The sequence below is a fragment of the Silurus aristotelis genome (assembly GCF_946808225.1).
Source record: "Silurus aristotelis genome assembly, chromosome: 5".
Classification (NCBI taxonomy): Eukaryota; Metazoa; Chordata; class Actinopteri; order Siluriformes; family Siluridae; genus Silurus; species Silurus aristotelis.
The window spans coordinates 27519103-27539336 of NC_139578.1; the positions used below are offsets into that span (position 1 = coordinate 27519103).

At 33.4% G+C, this 20234-nt stretch overlaps 1 protein-coding gene across 4 annotated transcripts in view; it reads left to right on the plus strand.

The window, feature by feature from the left end:
* LOC310726750 (laminin subunit alpha-3) overlaps nucleotides 1–19149 on the plus strand; it is a 132362-nt gene extending 113213 nt beyond the window's left edge. For 2 of the 4 annotated variants that reach the window (XM_083542555.1, XM_083542556.1), the window contains exons 67-79: nucleotides 2174–2291; nucleotides 2913–3053; nucleotides 3162–3292; nucleotides 5816–5950; nucleotides 6157–6274; nucleotides 11064–11197; nucleotides 11275–11455; nucleotides 13767–13922; nucleotides 14003–14168; nucleotides 14311–14438; nucleotides 17082–17175; nucleotides 17288–17407; nucleotides 18930–19149. In XM_083542555.1, the coding sequence (XP_083398681.1) occupies nucleotides 2174–2291; nucleotides 2913–3053; nucleotides 3162–3292; nucleotides 5816–5950; nucleotides 6157–6274; nucleotides 11064–11197; nucleotides 11275–11455; nucleotides 13767–13922; nucleotides 14003–14168; nucleotides 14311–14438; nucleotides 17082–17175; nucleotides 17288–17407; nucleotides 18930–19096 (1789 nt within the window). In that variant the 3' untranslated portion in view covers nucleotides 19097–19149. Of the gene's footprint in view, nucleotides 1–2173; nucleotides 2292–2912; nucleotides 3054–3161; nucleotides 3293–5815; nucleotides 5951–6156; nucleotides 6275–7338; nucleotides 7691–11063; nucleotides 11198–11274; nucleotides 11456–13766; nucleotides 13923–14002; nucleotides 14169–14310; nucleotides 14439–17081; nucleotides 17176–17287; nucleotides 17408–18929 lie in introns of those variants that run through there. The other 2 variants (XM_083542557.1, XM_083542558.1) reach the window with 1 other exon arrangement.
* Nucleotides 19150–20234: the final 1085 nt, after the last annotated feature.

A 20234-nucleotide genomic window follows, 5' to 3' on the forward strand; every position in this document is an offset into this window, starting at 1 on the left:
AGGGTACTAATATACTATTCTATTAGGGTACTAATATACTATTCTATCAGGGTACTAATATACTATTCTATCAGGGTACTAATATACTATTCTATTAGGGTACTAATATACTATTCTATTAGGGTACTAATATACTATTCTATCAGGGTACTAATATACTATTCTATCAGGGTACTAATATACTATTCTATCAGGGTACTAATATACTATTCTATCAGGGTACTAATATACTATTCTATCAGGGTACTAATATACTATTCTATTAGGGTACTAATATACTATTCTATTAGGGTACTAATATACTATTCTATCAGGGTACTAATATACTATTCTATTAGGGTACTAATATACTATTCTATTAGGGTACTAATATACTATTCTATTAGGGTACTAATATACTATTCTATCAGGGTACTAATATACTATTCTATCAGGGTACTAATATACTATTCTATCAGGGTACTAATATACTATTCTATCAGGGTACTAATATACTATTCTATCAGGGTACTAATATACTATTCTATTAGGGTACTAATATACTATTCTATCAGGGTACTAATATACTATTCTATTAGGGTACTAATATACTATTCTATTAGGGTACTAATATACTATTCTATTAGGGTACTAATATACTATTCTATCAGGGTACTAATATACTATTCTATTAGGGTACTAATATACTATTCTATTAGGGTACTAATATACTATTCTATTAGGGTACTAATATACTATTCTATTAGGGTACTAATATACTATTCTATCAGGGTACTAATATACTATTCTATCAGGGTACTAATATACTATTCTATTAGGGTACTAATATACTATTCTATCAGGGTACTAATATACTATTCTATAAGGGTACTAATATACTATTCTATAAGGGTACTAGTTTTCTACTCTACCAGGGTACTAATATATCAGGGTACTAATATACTATTCTATCAGGGTACTAATATATCAGGGTACTAATATACTATTCTATCAGGGTACTAATATACTATTCTATTAGGGTACTAATATAATATTCTATAAGGGTACTAGTTTTCTACTCTACCAGGGTACTAATATATCAGGGTACTAATATACTATTCTATCAGGGTACTAATATACTATTCTATCAGGGTACTAATATACTATTCTATTAGGGTACTAATATACTATTCTATCAGGGTACTAATATACTATTCTATCAGGGTACTAATATACTATTCTATTAGGGTACTAATATACTATTCTATCAGGGTACTAATATACTATTCTATCAGGGTACTAATATACTATTCTATCAGGGTACTAATATACTATTCTATCAGGGTACTAATATACTATTCTATCAGGGTACTAATATACTATTCTATTAGGGTACTAATATACTATTCTATCAGGGTACTAATATACTATTCTATCAGGGTACTAATATACTATTCTATCAGGGTACTAATATACTATTCTATCAGGGTACTAATATACTATTCTATCAGGGTACTAATATACTATTCTATTAGGGTACTAATATACTATTCTATCAGGGTACTAATATACTATTCTATCAGGGTACTAATATACTATTCTATCAGGGTACTTATATACTATTCTATCAGGGTACTAATATACTATTCTATCAGGGTACTAATATACTATTCTATTAGGGTACTAATATACTATTCTATCAGGGTACTAATATACTATTCTATTAGGGTACTAATATACTATTCTATCGGGGTACTAATATACTATTCTATCAGGGTACTAATATACTATTCTATTAGGGTACTAATATACTATTCTATTAGGGTACTAATATACTATTCTATTAGGGTACTAATATACTATTCTATTAGGGTACTAATATACTATTCTATCAGGGTACTAATATACTATTCTATTAGGGTACTAATATACTATTCTATCAGGGTACTAATATACTATTCTATTAGGGTACTAATATACTATTCTATTAGGGTACTAATATACTATTCTATTAGGGTACTAATATACTATACTATTAGAGTACTAATATTCTACTCCACCAGGGTACTAGTTTTCTACTCTACGAGGGTTCTAGTCGGATACTTGTATTCTATTTCACCAATATACCAGTATTTTTTCCGGTATTTTGTATAAAGTTTGTATTTTTTTTATTCCCATCGTCTTTCTCTTATAGAAACAACATCACTGCGCCACCACTGAGAGGCTATGTAAAGGATTTGAATGCAGTCGGTAAAACTCCAACTCCACTGAATAAAGTGGGTGTTGGCCGTAACTATAGCATCGTGATGATGGTGAGTTAAAAAAAACCTAGTAGTTGTGGTAGTAGTGCTGGAAGTTCATAGTATTCATTCATAGTATTATTAGTAGTAGTATTCATACCAGTTGTTGTAATAGTAGTATTAGTAGTTATATAGGGAAGTGGTAGCTCAGTGGAAAAGACTTGGTGGACTTCTGATCAGAAGGTCATGGGTCACCTGCCAAATGCCACAAATGTAAATGTAACTTTAGTAGCTCTAGTTTTAGTATTGGATAGACGGTTGACAGTAGACGTAAAACTTTCAGATGTTGCTCTTGTAGTAATTGTTGTAATAGTTTTAATATGAACTTTAGAAGTAGTTGTGCCAGTAGTAGCTGTTATAGTAGTTGCTGGTGTTGTACTAGTGGTTGTAGTAGATGTAGTTGTTTTGAAATTTCTGTTGTAGTTGTTGTAATAGTACTTTAGTAGTATTTGTTGCAGTAGTTGTTGCTGTTGTAGTAATTGTTCTACCAGTTGAAGTAGAAGCTGTTGTTCTAACAGCAGTAGTAGCTTTAGTAGCAGCTGTAGTAGTAGTTGTTGTAATAGCTGATGTAATTAGTTGTTAATTGATTAATAATTGATCATTTTGAATATTAAAAGATGAATCATTTTTCAGGCATTACGGAAGGCAGAGTTCAGTGCGGGCAGTTCACTGGATTCTTCACCCACAGGATTCAGTCTGGATGAAACTATGACAGTCTCGTTTGGATTCAAGAGCACTGAGAAGAACGGCGTTCTGCTGCAGAACAAACAGGCTGTGAGTTTTCCCTTAAGTGTTCGGTATAAACACTAGAGTAATTTACACTAAACTACACTAGTACACTTAATCAACTAAAAAACACTTATTCTCTGATTACTAATATAGAACAATGAGATCGGGCTCTCAATGGTGAATGGGCATGTGACACTAAAGTACCAGAACCGTGCTTGGAGATCCTTAAAACAGTACCAAGATGGACAATGGCATTATGTTACAGTCACCAATAAGAATGGAGGGTAAGTATATTATAGTCATGTATTGTGTAGTACAGTATTGTATAGTATAGTTTTGTATTGTATTGTATAGTGTAGTATTGTAATGTATTTTCTAATGTAGTATAATATCATATTGTAGAGTATAGTGTTGTAATTTATTGTGTAGTATAGTATGGTATGGTATTGTATAGTATAGTATAGTATAATATTGTATTGTATAGTATGGTGTAGTATAGTATGGTATGGTTTGGTATAGTACAGTATAGTATAGTATTGTATTGTATGGTATGGTATGGTATGGTATGGTATGGTATGGTGTAGTATAGTATGGTATGGTTTGGTATAGTACAGTATAGTATAGTATAGTATAGTATAGTATAGTATAGTATAGTATAGTATTGTATGGTATGGTATGGTATGGTATGGTATGGTATGGTATGGTGTAGTATAGTATGGTATGGTTTGGTATAGTACAGTATAGTATAGTATTGTATTGTATGGTATGGTATGGTATGGTATGGTATGGTATGGTATGGTATGGTGTAGTATAGTATGGTATGGTTTGGTATAGTACAGTATAGTATAGTATAGTATTGTATTGTATGGTATGGTATGGTATGGTATGGTATGGTATGGTGTAGTATAGTATGGTATGGTTTGGTATAGTACAGTATAGTATAGTATAGTATAGTATTGTATGGTATGGTATGGTATGGTATGGTATGGTATGGTGTAGTATAGTATGGTATGGTTTGGTATAGTACAGTATAGTATAGTATAGTATAGTATAGTATTGTATGGTATGGTATGGTATGGTATGGTATGGTATGGTATGGTGTAGTATAGTATGGTATGGTTTGGTATAGTACAGTATAGCATAGTATTGTATTGTATGGTATGGTATGGTATGGTATGGTATGGTATGGTATGGTGTAGTATAGTATGGTATGGTTTGGTATAGTACAGTATAGTATAGTATAGTATAGTATTGTATTGTATGGTATGGTATGGTATGGTGTAGTATAGTATAGTATAATTTAGTATAGTATATTTTGGTATAGTACAGTATAATATAGTATAGTATAGGATAGTATAATATAGTATAGTATAGTATAGTATTGTATTGTATGGTATAGTATAGTATAGAATTGTATTGTATGGTATGGTATGGTATGGTGTAGTATAGTATAGTATTGTATTGTATAGTATAGTATAGTATAGTATAGTATAGTATAGAATTGTATTGTTTGGTATGGTGTAGTATAGTATAGTTTAGTATAGTATAGTATATTTTGGTATAGTACAGTATAATATAGTATAGTATAGGATAGTATAATATAGTATAGTATAGGATAGTATAATATAGTATAGTATAGTATAGTATAGTATTGTATTGTATGGTATAGTATAGTATAGAATTGTATTGTCTTGTATGGTATGGTATGGTATGGTGTAGTATAGTATAGTATTGTATTGTATAGTATAGTATAGTATAGTATAGTATAGTATAGTATAGTACAGTATAGTATAGTATAGAATTATATTGTATGGTATGGTGTAGTTTAGTATAGTATAGTATATTTTGGTATAGTACAGTATAATATAGTATAGTATAGGATAGTATAATATAGTATAGTATAGTATAGTATAGTATAGTATAGTATAGTATAGTATAGTATAGTATAGTATAGTATTGTATTGTATGGTATGGTATGGTATGGTATGGTGTAGTATAGTATAGTTTAGTATAGTATAGTATATTTTGGTATAGTACAGTATAATATAGTATAGTATAGTATAGTATAGTATAGTATAGTATAGTATAGTATAGTATAGTATTGTATTGTATGGTATAGTATAGTATAGAATTGTATTGTATGGTATGGTATGGTATGGTGTAGTATAGTATAGTATTGTATAGTATAGTATAGTATAGTATAGTATAGTATAGTATAGTATAGTATAGTATAGTATAGTATAGAATTGTATTGTATGGTATGGTGTAGTATAGTATAGTTTAGTATAGTATAGTATATTTTGGTATAGTACAGTATAATATAGAATAGTATAGGATAGTATAATATAGTATAGTATGGTTTGGTAATACAGTATAGTATAGTATAGTATAATATAGTATGGTATTGTATAGTTATGGTATAGTACATTATAGTATTATACTATAATATATTAGTGGTATAGTATAGTATTGTATCATATTGTATTGCGTGTCTTAGAAGCCTTTTAGGCCTTTATGAGCAATTGGAACATCTTCAGTTCACATGGTGTAGATTGTAATGCATTCATTCACAATCATCCTAGACAATACATGCCTTAAATATAGGGTTAAAGGCAAGATTCAAAAACATAAGTCAAAAACATGAATCAAAAACAGCAAGACACATAATAACATAGTAATTGGAAAAACCTACTCCTGAGCATATACTTTATTATTTTACTCTATATATCGAGACAAACTGATCAGTATTTTTCCATTTACCTTCAGCCACACTCTCATATGTCCTCAACACATCTCATGTCTTTTAGAACGGATTTCCAGATCGACGAAAGTGACACTGGAGTGGATATTACACGGTCTCCTAATTTCAGCTTCGACAGCGATAAGGTCACTCTGGGCGCGGGCTCTTTCACAGGCTGCATATCCAACGTCTACCTGAGAAGGTTCCTATCAGTTCCACACCATCACTTTTTCTTCTCATCTGTTCAGATCGTTCATTTATTTAATGTATCCAAATGTATACGATATTACAAGTGAAAAAATATCATTTTATATGAAATGAAGTGCTGCTCCTAGTTGAGTGGTACTACCTATAGACTGGTGAGATTATAGTTCAATATAAAGAGCCATTTTTCTTTTTTTTTTGCAGGTCTGATGCTTTGTACCAGCCAGAGGACTTGAGTGATTATTCCTCATCAGGAGACGTAGTGCTGGATAAGTGCAAATCTGAGCGTCAACCTGAGGATATTTGGGATGACCGGAAGAAGGTGAGCAGCTACACACCTTCAGAGTGTTTTTTTTTTTAGGTTCACAGAGATCAATTATGCTATTAATGAATTTATTACAGTTATAAAATCTGTACAAAAAATCCACAATTAGATTCAATAAATATTCCTGTGTCACATCAAAGAGAAAAGTAAGTAATCTTGTAGTGTGGTTGAGCACTTTTTTTATTTTTTATTTAAAATGAGACCAAAGAAGTGAAAAGATGAAGGAAAAAAAAAAGAATTCGTCCCTTTACTATCATTTGAGTACAATTATTTGCACTATACAGTAGCAAGAATTTAGCAAATACACTATATGGACAAATGTTTGTGGATACCTGTGCATAAGATTAGAAACTTTTCAACCATATCTTTCCACATATAGTCTCCATTGACTGTTATAATAAGCTCCACTCTTCTGGGAAGATGTTCCACTAGATTTTGTGGAGATTTGTGCTCATTCAGCTACAGGGTGTTAGTAAATCACTGATGTAGGTGAGATGGTGAGGAGGTCTGGGGTGCAGTCAGTGTTCACAATCATCCCAAAGAGCTCTACAGCAGGAGATCTTCCACTTCAACTCATGTAAAGCTTCATGAAGCTGGATTTCTCTACAGGGGCTTCGTCATGCTGGAACATTTTTGGTTCTCGTAGTTTGTGTGATGGAAATAAAACAACATCCAAGGACATCCTAAAAAATTGTGTACCTCCTAATTTAGGAAAATCAGACTAGGAAAATCAGGTGGCCAATACTTTTGTCCATATAATGTAGCAAAGGACTATCAGAACAAGTTTTCGACACAAGCTGAAATTTCCTTGTTGTATTTCTTTATAACTATCAAACATTTGGAAAATAGGTTCTGATGGCATTTTTGAATGAATGATGTTGACAGTAATTTACTCTTATGTATAATTAGTATAACAAACAACTGTGCTGAAAGACCTGTTTATATTCATGCACACTGTTTAGAAATGCAGCATGACATCGTTGTACCTCGTGAAATCCGTCCATGCTTGCACAGAAGCTGCTAGGTCATGTGCTCACATGTGTCGTGTGCTTTGTTTCCAGTGACGAAGACGATCCTGAGAGAGAGTGGACTAACAGGGAGATGTGTGTCTTGTCTCATCTTAGACCAGCACCCACCTAACCACATGCCTAACCTGTTCACTGCATGCCATTCTTTTTTTTTTTTTTTATCACTATTAAACATATTTTCCACTGATACATATATTTTTCTCCCATTTCTAACCTGTATATAAATACAACCATTTATAGATAGATAAAAAAAAGAGTAAATATATATTTCTGGAATTTTCTTTTTTTTGTTGTTTTTTTTGGAAGTGTGTCAGTTTCAATACCAGTGTGTGTCATAAAATACTACTAATAAACACTCTAACCAGGTTCTCACCTAATAAGGGAATTATGTGGTCCTGTTTTTATTCATTTACCTCTTTTATTTTGTTTATTATTTTTGTTTAACATCAACATGCTAATATCCTCATAATCCATCGAAGTCGTCTCACACTCTTTAACAATACGTTTGTGTGTAAGTAAGTGTGTGTGTGTGTGTGTGTGTGTGTGTGTGTGTGTGTGTGTGTTTGAGTTTTCGTTTACATCTTAGCGGGGACAAAATGTCCCCATCTGGATAATATCTGACAGGATCTGGCAGTGTTTACTTTGTGGGGACATTTAGTGGTCCTAATAACTTTTGAGGTCCAGTTTAAAAAATATCCATAATAATAACAGTAATACATTTTTTTTATGTATTTATTTTTTATTTACCAAAGCTGCTCCTTATATTTAAAAACCCCAAGAGAACCAAAAAGTTTCCATTTTTCTAGCGATGTAACTGTTATATTCTGATTCAAGTGTAGTTTAGAATAATTCGATTTATCCATAATTCTGTCATTACAAGGTCCTCACATTTATAGTAAAATGTGTGTGTGTTGTTTCAGACAGATGTACATGTGTATCTGAACAAACTCATCACAGATACATTTACACTTTCTCTACCAATTTCATTAACATGGTCATTCCCCGTTCCGACTAGCAAACACGGTATTTTAGCGCTAATCCATGAATTAGCATTAGAGCAAAAACATCAGAGGTAAGTAGGGGGCACAGTCTGAAACCATGAATGATTTAAGATGGTTAAAAAAATGTATCTAACAAAATGAATTACACAACAGTCAAAGTATTTAATTTTTTATATCAGCAGTACTGTACATCTACAGTATATCTATTTTGATGGTCCTGGTGAGGGCATAAATGACCACTATGATGTTTTAGCTTCAAGGTCCTGAGTTCAATTGTGTACTTATGTACTTCTCCATGTACATGAAGGGTCTTTCATTAGAAACCATACATATGGACAGCTATGCTAATTGCCCCAGGTTTGCAAGAAATGCCTAGTGCGTATTGGATAAATGAAAATAAAAGAAAATCCACATCAAAAGCGAATATATTTACATATATTTATATTTTAGTATGTTTTTTTTGTTTAGACATTTAGAATGCAAAACTCATTCTAAAACCAATTACAGATACAAATTATTTGTTAATCACAGCTGATATTAAATACCCTTTTTAGTATTTGATATATTTTTCCAATTAATCCAATTAATTAGCTAGAGATTTTAGAAAAGCAAGAAATATACTGTATATCTTAAAGAGAAGTGTTAGCTAAGAGTTTAATGCTCTGGGTTATTGATCCGGTCGGGGTTTGATGCCCCAGTATCGCCAAGCTGCCGCTTTTGGGCCCTTGAGCAAGGCCCTTGACCCTAAGAGCCTAAGAGCGGAAACTTAAAATTTCACTGTCCTGTAATGTACATGTGTAAATTATTAAGCCACTTTTATATACACAATATAGCAGGAAATCACTACACTGTGCAGCTCAAAGTTGCAAAAAAAATGATCTTCAAATGCTCAAGGTCTTACATTGATAATATGATCATTAGTTCTGATTTCAAGAGCATGAACCTAGTACATTTTTCTGTTTATATTCTTTATGATATGGGCCCCTGGTAGTCTAGTGGTTAAGATGCAGCGCTCCCACCGCTGCGACCCGGGTTCGATTCCCGGTCAGGGAACCATCCCCAGCCACTCTTAGTGCCGGTCCCAAGCCCGGATAAATTGGGGAGGGTTGCGTTAGGAAGGGCATCCAGCGTAAAACATGTGCCAAATCAAACGTGCGGAGGATCCGCTGTGGCGACCCCTAACGGGAGAAGCTGAAAAGAAAGTTTTATTCTTTATGATATGGGCAAAAGTATTGGGAAACCTGAACTGGTACCACCAAGTGAGAGACACACAACTGTAAAGGATGTTTGTGGATCCCATAGTATTGAATTTGGGCTTAAACCTTTCATCAATATATTGAGGGGTTTTCTATAGAGCTCTGACCTCAATTCTTTGAAATGAATGTGAACGCTAATTGCATCTTATCCCTTTTCACCTCACCTACATCAGTACCTGATTTTACTAACACCCCTTGTGGCTGAATGAACACAAATCTCCACAAACACATTCGAAAAACCTAGTGGAACATCTCCCTGGAAGAGTGGAGTGGAACTTTTAAACTAAAGATAGATATACGTCTGTTCTCTTTGTACAAATAGACAAGAGTACAATTCAGTGGAATTATATCTACAGCTAGATGGAGAGTATATCTACTGGAACATCTTCCACTAGAGTGATGGGACTTTATGTATAATGGGATGTTCAAAAAGCACATACAAATCATATGCTTGGGTGTCCACAAATGTTTGTGTATAGAAATGCCACATTACATTTACTAAGCATTACTAGAATCTGGGATATTTATCGCCAGTGGGCGGAGCCAGGGCACTATAAAGGGTAAGTAGAAGATGTCAGTGTGATCAACTTTTTTTAATGACCTTCTTTAAAGACTTTATTAATTAAGATGAAGTTTTGGCACCTTTTTAAGTAGACATTAGAGACATTCCTGTGCTTGGCTGCAGCTTTCTCACACAGGTATCACAGCTTTTGGCCTGGTCCAGGAGATATTCCTGGCTTGTGAATGGTGTTTAACTCCAGACACTAAACTTCATCTTCACTGAAAAAGCAGTTTGTGACGATGAATCACTGAACAGTACAATTCAACAATGTTGGAACTACAGTATAATGAATGGATGTTCGGTGACACCTGGATGAGGATTCCTTTTTGAGTCTGGTTCCTCTTAAGGTTTCTGCTATTTTAGTTGCCACAGTTGCCCGTGGCTCAACCATTAGGAAAAAACGTACAATTATAAGGAACAAACCTTTATGCACTAAATTGGGACAATGTCCATTGTTAAAGGTGCTCTACAAATAAATACGAATTGATTTGAACCGAGGTACATTAGTGCTTACATTACAAGGGTTACTATGTCTCTCTGAATACAGTAGGACTTTAGATGTTGTATAAAGACTGTTAAAGTATGTATCCCTCAAACCCTAGGAGAGTGGTGGAGAATTTTTGGGAGCATAGTGCAGTGCAGGCTGAGGTACAGAAGTGCTGGGCGAGTTTTTTCTCTGTAGGCAACCAGCTACAGAAAGCCAGTGGAGAAGGCATAGCAATAGTGTGGTGTCGAAGAAGGTAGGAAAGTTGCATGAAGGAAGGCAGCCCTCATGAGAGCCAGTCTTACATTATATTTTCTATATTCTGTAATAATATAAATCACAAAACGGGTTTGTTTTCCATCCTAAAAAAAAACTGAATTTGACAAATAATAAGGTTAATCTGTTCACAAGTGGATTTGGAAAGGACTCTCAGTCTGTGCTTTATTCGATTGCAGAATGGAAAAGAAGAAATGAAGGATGATGCAGTCTCTGGTTGCTCGGTCCCGACTCCCATCCCGCAGTCCTTTCACCTCGCCGGTGCTTCCAGCAGCCTCAGCTACATCATGCCATCTCGAGCTTTCACACACAGGCGAGTTCATTTCCTGTTAAAGCTCAAAAATAAAATGGAATTCGATTTTTGTCTAATCCTTTGTTTTTGCTCCACAGGGCCTATATTTCATTAGACGTCAGATCGAGGTCTTCAGAAGGTCTCCTGTTTTACATTCCGTCCGAGCAGGAAAAGTACCACCTGGCTCTTTACGTGTCCAAGGGAAGAATCCGTTTGTCGGTTGGCCGTCAAAGGGAAATCTTTAACAGGGAGAAGTACAACGATGGAAAGTGGCACACGGTTCGAAATTCTACTGTTATATTTTTCTAATCACCATCAAAATGTAATTGTTCATTTTTACAAGCTCTATCTTTCAAAACACGAGGCTCCAATTGGTACAGAGGGGAAATTTTCACATATTTGAGTAATTTGTTATGTAATTTGATATGACCAATTTATTATTATTATTATTATTATTATTATTGTTGTTGTTATTCACTAATTTGCATGTTTATTGTCAGATCTCAATGCACTGTACTAAATGAGGTAAAAAGATGTGCTGTTGGATTCACACATATACTGAACCAAGTTATAAACGCAACACTTCTATTTTTGCCTCCGATTTTTCAAGAGCTGAATTTAAAGATCTAAGACTATTTGTACACAAAAGGCTTATTTCTTTCAAATATTGTTCACAAATCTGTCTAAATGTGTGTTAGTGAGCACTTCTCCTTTGCCGAGAGAATCCATCCACCTCACAGGTGTGGCAGATCAAGATGCTGATTAGACAGCATGATTATTGCACAGGTGGGCTTTAGGCTGGCCATAATAAAAGACCACTCTAAAATGTGCAGTTTTACTGTATTGGGTGCGAGGGGTCTGTAAACCGGTCAGGTTTGCTTCACGCATTTTGCCCTGTACAGTGAAAACCGGGATTCATCCTTGAAGAGAACACCTCTCCAAAGTGCCAGACGCCATCGAATGAGTGCGTTTGCCCACTCAATTTGGTTATGACCAAATGGAGACCCCAATGAGGATGAGGAGCATGCAGATGAGCTTACCTGAGACGCCTTCTTGCAGTTTGAGCAGAAATTCTTTGGTTATACAAACGGATTGTTGCAGCAGCAGTCCGGGTGGCTGGTCTCAGACAATCTTGGCGGTGAAATTGCTGGATGTGGAGGTCCTGGGCTGGTGGGATTACACATGGTCTGCGGTTGTGAGGCCGGTTGGATGCCAAATTCTCTGAAACGCCTTTGGAGACGGCTTATGGTAATTTAATTCACACACAACAGCTCTGGTGGACGTTCCTGCAGTCAGCATGCCGATTGAACGCTCCCTCAAAACCTGCGACATCTGTGGCTTTGTGCTGTGTGATAAAACTGCACATTTTACAGTGGTCTTTTATTGTGTCCTGCCTAAAGCACACCTGTGCAATAATCATGCTGTTTAATTAGCATTTTGATCTGACACACCTGTGTGGAGGATAGATTTTCTCAGCAAAGGAGAAGAGCTCACTAACACACACTTAGACAGATTTGTGCACAATATTTGAGAGAAATAGGAATTTTGTGTACATAAAAAAAGTCTTAGATCTTTGAGTTCAACTCATGACAAATGGGGTGAAAACAAAAGTGTTGCGTTTATAATTTTGTTAAGTTTATATATGTTTGGTCCAGACAAATGTGCATCACTGTACCCTAATGATGATTTTGAGATGAATGGTATTTTCCAGTCCCCAAATGCAACTTAAAAAAAAAAAAAAAAAAAAAAAAAAATATATAAAATAATAATAATAATAATAATAATAATAATTAGAATAATAAAAAAAAATTAATAATAATAATAATTATTATTATTATTATTATTAATAATAAATAATTTTTAATATAATAATAAAATATAATAATAATAATAATAATAATAATAATAATAATAATAATAATAATAATAATAATAATAATGATTTCATTATAAATTATTATTATTTATTAATAATTTTATTATTATTATATAAAGGGTCTATAATTTAGGCAAACATAATTCCTGATTTTTTTTATTAATAAGATTTTTATCTTTTTTTTTTTTTCTAAAAAAATTAATTAAATAAACACATATTTACAGCATCGTTATAATTTATGAAAAAAATAATTATTTTTTACACTTTGATCTAAAATGAGACGGATCAGGAGTCATGACCATGGAGGAAATCCTTTATTTAAAAAAAAAAAAAAAAGGTTTAGAAAGCGGAGAGAGTTTAGTAATTGGACATTTACATTTAGAGTATTATGTCCATATCCAGAACCATGTGTGTTGAAGACGCTGTCAATGAATACATTAATACTGATTTATTAGGTTGCAGGTTTTGGGTAAAATCAGCCTAAATCTCTTTTTGGAGGAATTCAAGCATTTTCTCAATACATAAAACATAGAGGGAAAAATAAGCACTAGTTTAGGAAGAGGTAGTTCTTTACCAATCTATTAAAGATGATGAATCAGCTGTTCGGAAATCTAGGGGACATTCATTCCACCACATCAGTGCCAGAACAGAGAAGAACAGAAGGTCAGAAGGTTAAACATAAATGAACGAGGGCCTTTAATGATCTCTTGGCAGGTAACACTGAGTCTGGAGAAGCGCAGGTTTCGCCTGGTGATTGATGGTCTGAGGGCGCAGGATGGCGTGTTGAATCCAGGAGAGAGCTCCTCCATCCAGCTGGGTCCAGCTGTTTACCTGGGCAGTCCTCCACCACACACACACACTGACCTGAAGGTGATTGGACACACAGTATTTGATGAAAACCAAAAGGCGCAAACGAATTGATAAACGATATTTTCCTAATCATTTTTCAGTGGAAGATCTTGCCGATACACGGTGTGGTCGGGTGTGTTCGCAATTTCAGGATAAATGGCTCAGCGCTGGCAGCACCAGCGGTAAATCGCGGTGTAGGGCCGTGCTTTGAGGGGCAGATGGTTAATGCGGTATACTTCTCAGGACAGGGAGCTCACGTCATCATCGGTGAGTCCTGGACCAACTCTTCCATCACTTTCACATCACTGATCCATTCATTGCTACACTCTTTATTTATTTGGTCAGGCTGTTAAATGTGACCTCTGAGAAATCATACAGGGCCTGTGGCCTGTGGCCTGTGTTTCTACAGACGAATCATTTCTATTGAGCCAGAAGTTCGAGCTCGTCTTCGAATTGCGACCCAGTAACCACAGTGGCCTCCTGCTGCACGTAGGAAACTCTGACAATCATCTTACTGTATACATGAGGAAAGGAGAGGTGAAATTTCTTCTTCATCCAGACCCCAATGATGATGTTATAGCTTTATTTTATTTTTATGTTGATTACACCATGACGATTAGAATCAGAATAGAAATCAAAATAAGATTAAGAATCAAAATCAGAATCAAAATAAGAATTTAAATAAGAATAAAAATAGCATAAAAATATTAATAAAAATAAGAATAAGAATAGAAATATGCATAAGCATAAGAATAAAAATAAGAATAAAAATAAATTAGCATAAAATAAGAATAAAAATAAAAGTAAGAATAGAAATAAGATTGTCAGAATAAGAATAAAAATAGAATAAAATATGAACAAAAATAAGATTCAGAATAAGAATAAGAATAAGAATAAGAATAGAAATAAGAATAAGAATAAGAATAAAAATAAAAATAAGAATAAGAATAAGAATAAAAATAAAAATAAGAATAAGAATAAGAATAAAAATAAAAATAAGATTAAGAATAAAAATAGGAATAAGAATAAGAATAAAAATAAGAATAAGAATCAGAATAAGAATAAGAATTAGAATAAAAATAAAAATAAGATTAAGAATAAAAATAGGAATAAGAATAAGAATAAGAATAAGAATAAGAATAAGAATAAGAATAAGAATAAGAATAAATATAGGAATAAGAATAAGAATAAGAATAAAAATAAAAATAAGATTAAGAATAAAAATTGGAATAAGAATAAGAATAAATATAGGAATAAGAATAAGAATAAGAATAAAAATAAAAATAAGATTAAGAATAAAAATTGGAATAAGAATAAGAATAAATATAGGAATAAGAATAAGAATAAAAATAAAAATAAGATTAAGAATAAAAATAAGAATAAAAATAAGAATAAGAATAAGAATCAGAATAAGAATAAGAATTAGAATAAGAATAAGAATAAGAATAAGAATAAGAATAAGAATAAGAATAAGAATAAGAATAAGAATAAAAGTCATGATTCCCCGTTTTTTTTTTTCCAGTCTTAATTTTTCTCTCCTTTGAACACCAGATGTCACCAGTGTGTCACTTTTTGCTGCTCACTAATTATTTAGTGTCTCCACCTGTTTTTATTCGCTCCAGTGTTTTAAAGCTGCTTCTTCTCTCAGGGTTTTTTTTTGGCAGGAGGGAAAAAGCACATCAAATCACGGTTTAGTATTTATGCTCAATGGTTAGAATCTGGTCAAGATCTTGTCCTGGAGACACTTGAGTCTCTATACATGATGCAACAGTCGAATAAGGTTTCGACACATACTGGAGTGGCAGGGAATGAGGAAGCAGATAAACAACAACACCAGTGATGGCAAAGGAAAGTATAAATATGCAAACTCAGTACAGCAAAAAAACAGAACTCAAATCAATAATAAAAAAAGGGAGATAAATAAAACTTGGCAGTCCAACTGGGATAAGGAGCAGAAGGGCCGGCATCTTAATTTAACACAGCCATTAGTAGGTAGATGAAGGAAATCAAGAGGGAAGAGGGACGATTGTGTTCTTTCTAGACTAAGGCTAAGGCACACAGGACTTAACTCAACATTGCAAACCAACAGGATTGTGTGATTGGTGTGGAGTTTGAGAAACGGCAGAGCATGTTATTATCCAGTGTAATAGATGTACAGAGGAAGGAAAACTTATTAGTGAACTACAGAGGGATGGTGAACAGCAATAAACAACTGAGCTTTTGAGTCTAGCAGGAGTTTATAGGCTATTAATACACTTTCTTAAAAGTACCTGGTTAATTCAGAGAATTTAGACAGGTGACTATTATTAATATTATCACTTTTATTATTAGTACTCTTACTATTACTACACTGTTCTGGACTGGGAGAGGTTTGGGTTGAACATGGGAAGCTCGAGCTCTGATTGGTCTGGGGAAAAGTGATCTAAGTCTCTAAACCATTACTACAGTAAATGGCTGCAACGTTCTACTTACCGCCAAAAAAAAAAAAAAAAAAAAAAAAAAAGTTTAGAGTTTTTGTCTTTAAACTTGTGTTGAGTTGCTCTGTAGGTTTTTGCGTTTGTCTTGTGTTTTGCGTTACCTTTACCTGAAAAAGTTTTCTGTGTTTCACTTTCCGCTTGATTTTGTGGTTTTATAGTCTTTGCCCCATTAAAATTTTTTTTTAGAAGCTTTGATGACTTTTGCATTGACATTTTTTTTTAAATGATAGAATAGTCTTTATTTGCCGCATATACATTACATCACAGTGAAACTATTTACTTTGCATATGAGATGATGATATGAGGAAGAAACCTTGAGAGGAACCAGAACCCAAAGGGAACCAAATGTTTGTTAACGGACGCTTAAATGTAGAACTGTTCATGTAGTCCTCAGCCATTGTAGTAAACTCGTACATCCATAAGGGTCTGACTATCATGCTGGTGACACTGGTCAAACTTACAATACAGGTCACTTTGTACGTGTGATTGGATCCGGTCAATGACGGTTTCTTTCCGGGATGAACGGAGTTACTGTCACTTGTACAAATGACCAATATGGAGGATTAAATTGTGCAGTTTATCCACAAGTGTATGTGTGTGTGAAAGTACTCCTATCAACAATGTGATAAAACAGCCTTGAATAGAGAGAGAAGAATTAGTGAATGATGTGTACTTGTGAACAGCGCTGTTGTGTGACTCGCAGGTGGTGGCCCAGGTGAATAACGGTGGAGGGCGATTCGAAGTGTCCGTTCAGCCAAAGCAGACTCTGTGTGACGGCTTGTTCCACAGAATAGCTGGTAAAATTTGATCTCGTGAAAACAGACATCGTGTGTGTGAGGTTTTGAGGAACAGAAAGGTTCCCTAGATTTTCATGATTTTAAAAGTTGTTTTTTTTTTTCTCTTTGTTAGTTATCCAGAGGAACCATGTAGTGGAGATGCACGTGGACACCGAGGGCAGGTACACAATCGGCCCGAGCTCGTTTTCTCCTGCCAAACACAGATTTCCTGTTTATGTGGGTGGCATTCCAGGTAATTATCTGAGGATTAAATTGATAATTGTTCATTAGTAAATGGTTGGATAAGACAGAAATAAGTAAAAAAATATAGTTTTTTAATTTCCGTACATTTTTTATTATTATTTTGTTTTAATTATTAACCAATAAAATAATAATAATAATAATAATAATAATAATAATAATAATAATAATAATAATAATAATAATGACAATGACAATTAACATTTATTTATGTTATTTTGTTTTTGTTTTGCAGCCAAAGCAATTTTTTTTTAGTTACACATTTTTGCTATATAAAAAAAAGAAATACTGTTTATTAGTAATTTGTTGCATTGTTCTTCTTCTTCTCCTTCTTTTCCTTCATCATCAGTTTCTTTTTCTAGTTTCTAATCTTCTTTCTCTTCTTCTTGTCATTATTAGTCAAAAATGTTTATTTTTTAAACTCATTTATTTACTTATTTCATTCAACATTTGCATTGTTTCCAACTGTTTATTAATTGATTTGTTTTTATTTGCATCAAATGATTTTTGGTTGTAAAATTATACACTTTTATTAATGCAATGCTCTAATAAGAATGTTGTATAAATGTATTGAATTTCTGTGCACTATTCAGTTAAAAAAATATTTATATTTTTTATTTTTGTATTTTTATTAATAGAATAATATCATTTGTGGCTCCTATAAAATATTAATGTCCTTTTAGTACTATTTGTAAATGTACATTGTTTAGTAGTGAAGTATAAACTTGTTGGTTTATTAGTTTGACGCTCGTTTGTTTTTAGATTTTTTGTTTTTTTTTTTGCCGAGAAAAATATCATGAGGCCATTTACGTTTATAAGATGTTTGTTGACATGTGGTTGATTACAACACATTGTTGCTAGGATGTTGTGAATTTGCATCTCAGAGCGTTAAGCTTTCACAGATCACAATAGCATGGAGTTGCGTTACACAGGTTTCCTCTTTCCCCTTTAGTAGAATGACTTACATTCTATTAATCAGTTTGAATCAGTTTTGATCAGTGAGTTTGTTTTTTGATCGTTAGGCGAATGATAACTGTGTTGCAAAAAGTATTGGGACACCAGCTATATGTGGTTCTTCCCCAAACTTTCAACAAAAAATTCGAGGCGCACAATTGTACAAGATGTCTTTGGGTGCAGTAGCATGAAATTTTCCCTTCACTTGAACTAGGAAACCCAACCCTGTTCCATGCCCTTATGCACAAATCCAGCTGATATGCTTTACATGGGCTGCAGTGGAAGATCTCCTTCTATAGAGCTCTGATCTCAACCCTTTGGGATGAATATGAATACTGATTATAACAGTAAATTGGAACTAAATAGGAAAGATGTTAAAAAAAGCACATACTAATCTTTGTCAATACACTTTAGGCCAAACCCATACCAGACCACATGATGCTATGTCATCAGTTTGGCTGAAAGCTTTATGAAAATGTTTCACTCATGAAACTCTTAGGTAGTTTTCATTGTAAACTCATTAATGAAGTAATCTTTCATTTTTCTTTTTTGTTTTGCAGATCGACGAAGGCTCCCGTTCATCCCCGTTACCGAATCCTACGTGGGCTGTCTCCAAAATATGCTCTTTAACACGGATGTGGTGGTTTTTGAGAAGCTCTCGGCAATATTCGGACCTGTAAACGTGAGAGAGTGTCCCGCTAACCTAACAGCACCTTCTCCACACTGAAGTCATTTCCACTGCTGTAGGATTTCAATGTAAGTCCAGGAAAAAAACAATAATGTTATACAACTGCATCCTGAAGTCCCTTGTTGAATTCAGTGCCCTCCGATAATATTGGCACCCTAGATAAAAAACAATCATAAAAAGCTGTACATGTTTTTATTTATTTTAAAACAATTTGTTCAGAAATTTTACAAACTCTCAAATACTAAAATACTGCAAACACAAGAATTGAGACAATTATAGGCACTATTTTATACAGAACATTGTGCCACCTCTCTTTTGCCATTATAACAGCTGAGTTTTTTCCTATAATGCATGATGAAGTTGGAGCAAACATTAGAGGCGGCCGTTCATGGACGATTTGTTTATTTTGAACGAGTCTTTAATGTGACTCAGAAGAACTAGTCGAGATTTTTAATTTTCTTCTGTAAGCGCATGAGCAAAGCATCGCAAAATACCTCTAGATTATGTACAGGAAAGTTTGAGTGAATTGAGAAGATCATCGCTCGACTCTTCGAACTAAAAAAAAAAAATGATTCATTTTGATGAACATGATAAAAAAAAAAAAAAGGCACTAAAATTATCCGAACTTTCCATCGCTAGAATACATGACTTATGAATGAACCTTGTTTTTGTTATTGATGATATTAGAGGGAATTTTCTGAACAAAAAGTTTAAAAGGTTAAACAATCGAATTTTTCTTTTTTTCTTTGCTCATTGTTGGGAAAGGTTCCAATATTAATGGAGGAGAAAATATCGCTTTGTTTGCTTTTTTGCAAAAAATAAACCTACACACTTGCCTAGTATTTAAATAAAGGTAAATATTTGTCTGCAAAAACGCACCCAAATGCTACGTTTCTCCCAAATGCTAATTCACTTATTGACCCATTAATGTGTTACTACCTATTTATTTCCTAACTGGACTCGTTTGCACACTATTTATACACACAAATGTTGAAAAATGGAGGCATTGTACTGTAACTCTGACCATTGTAATGTTTACCACCTGATTTTCCATATTTCTATGAACTGTATGATATTACCAGATTATTATATTTGGTGTAAAAATTTATTAGGTAAGACAATGGACCATTTTTTTTTTTTTTTGTAATATTGTTGGTTATGCTTGAAATTTGTGTAG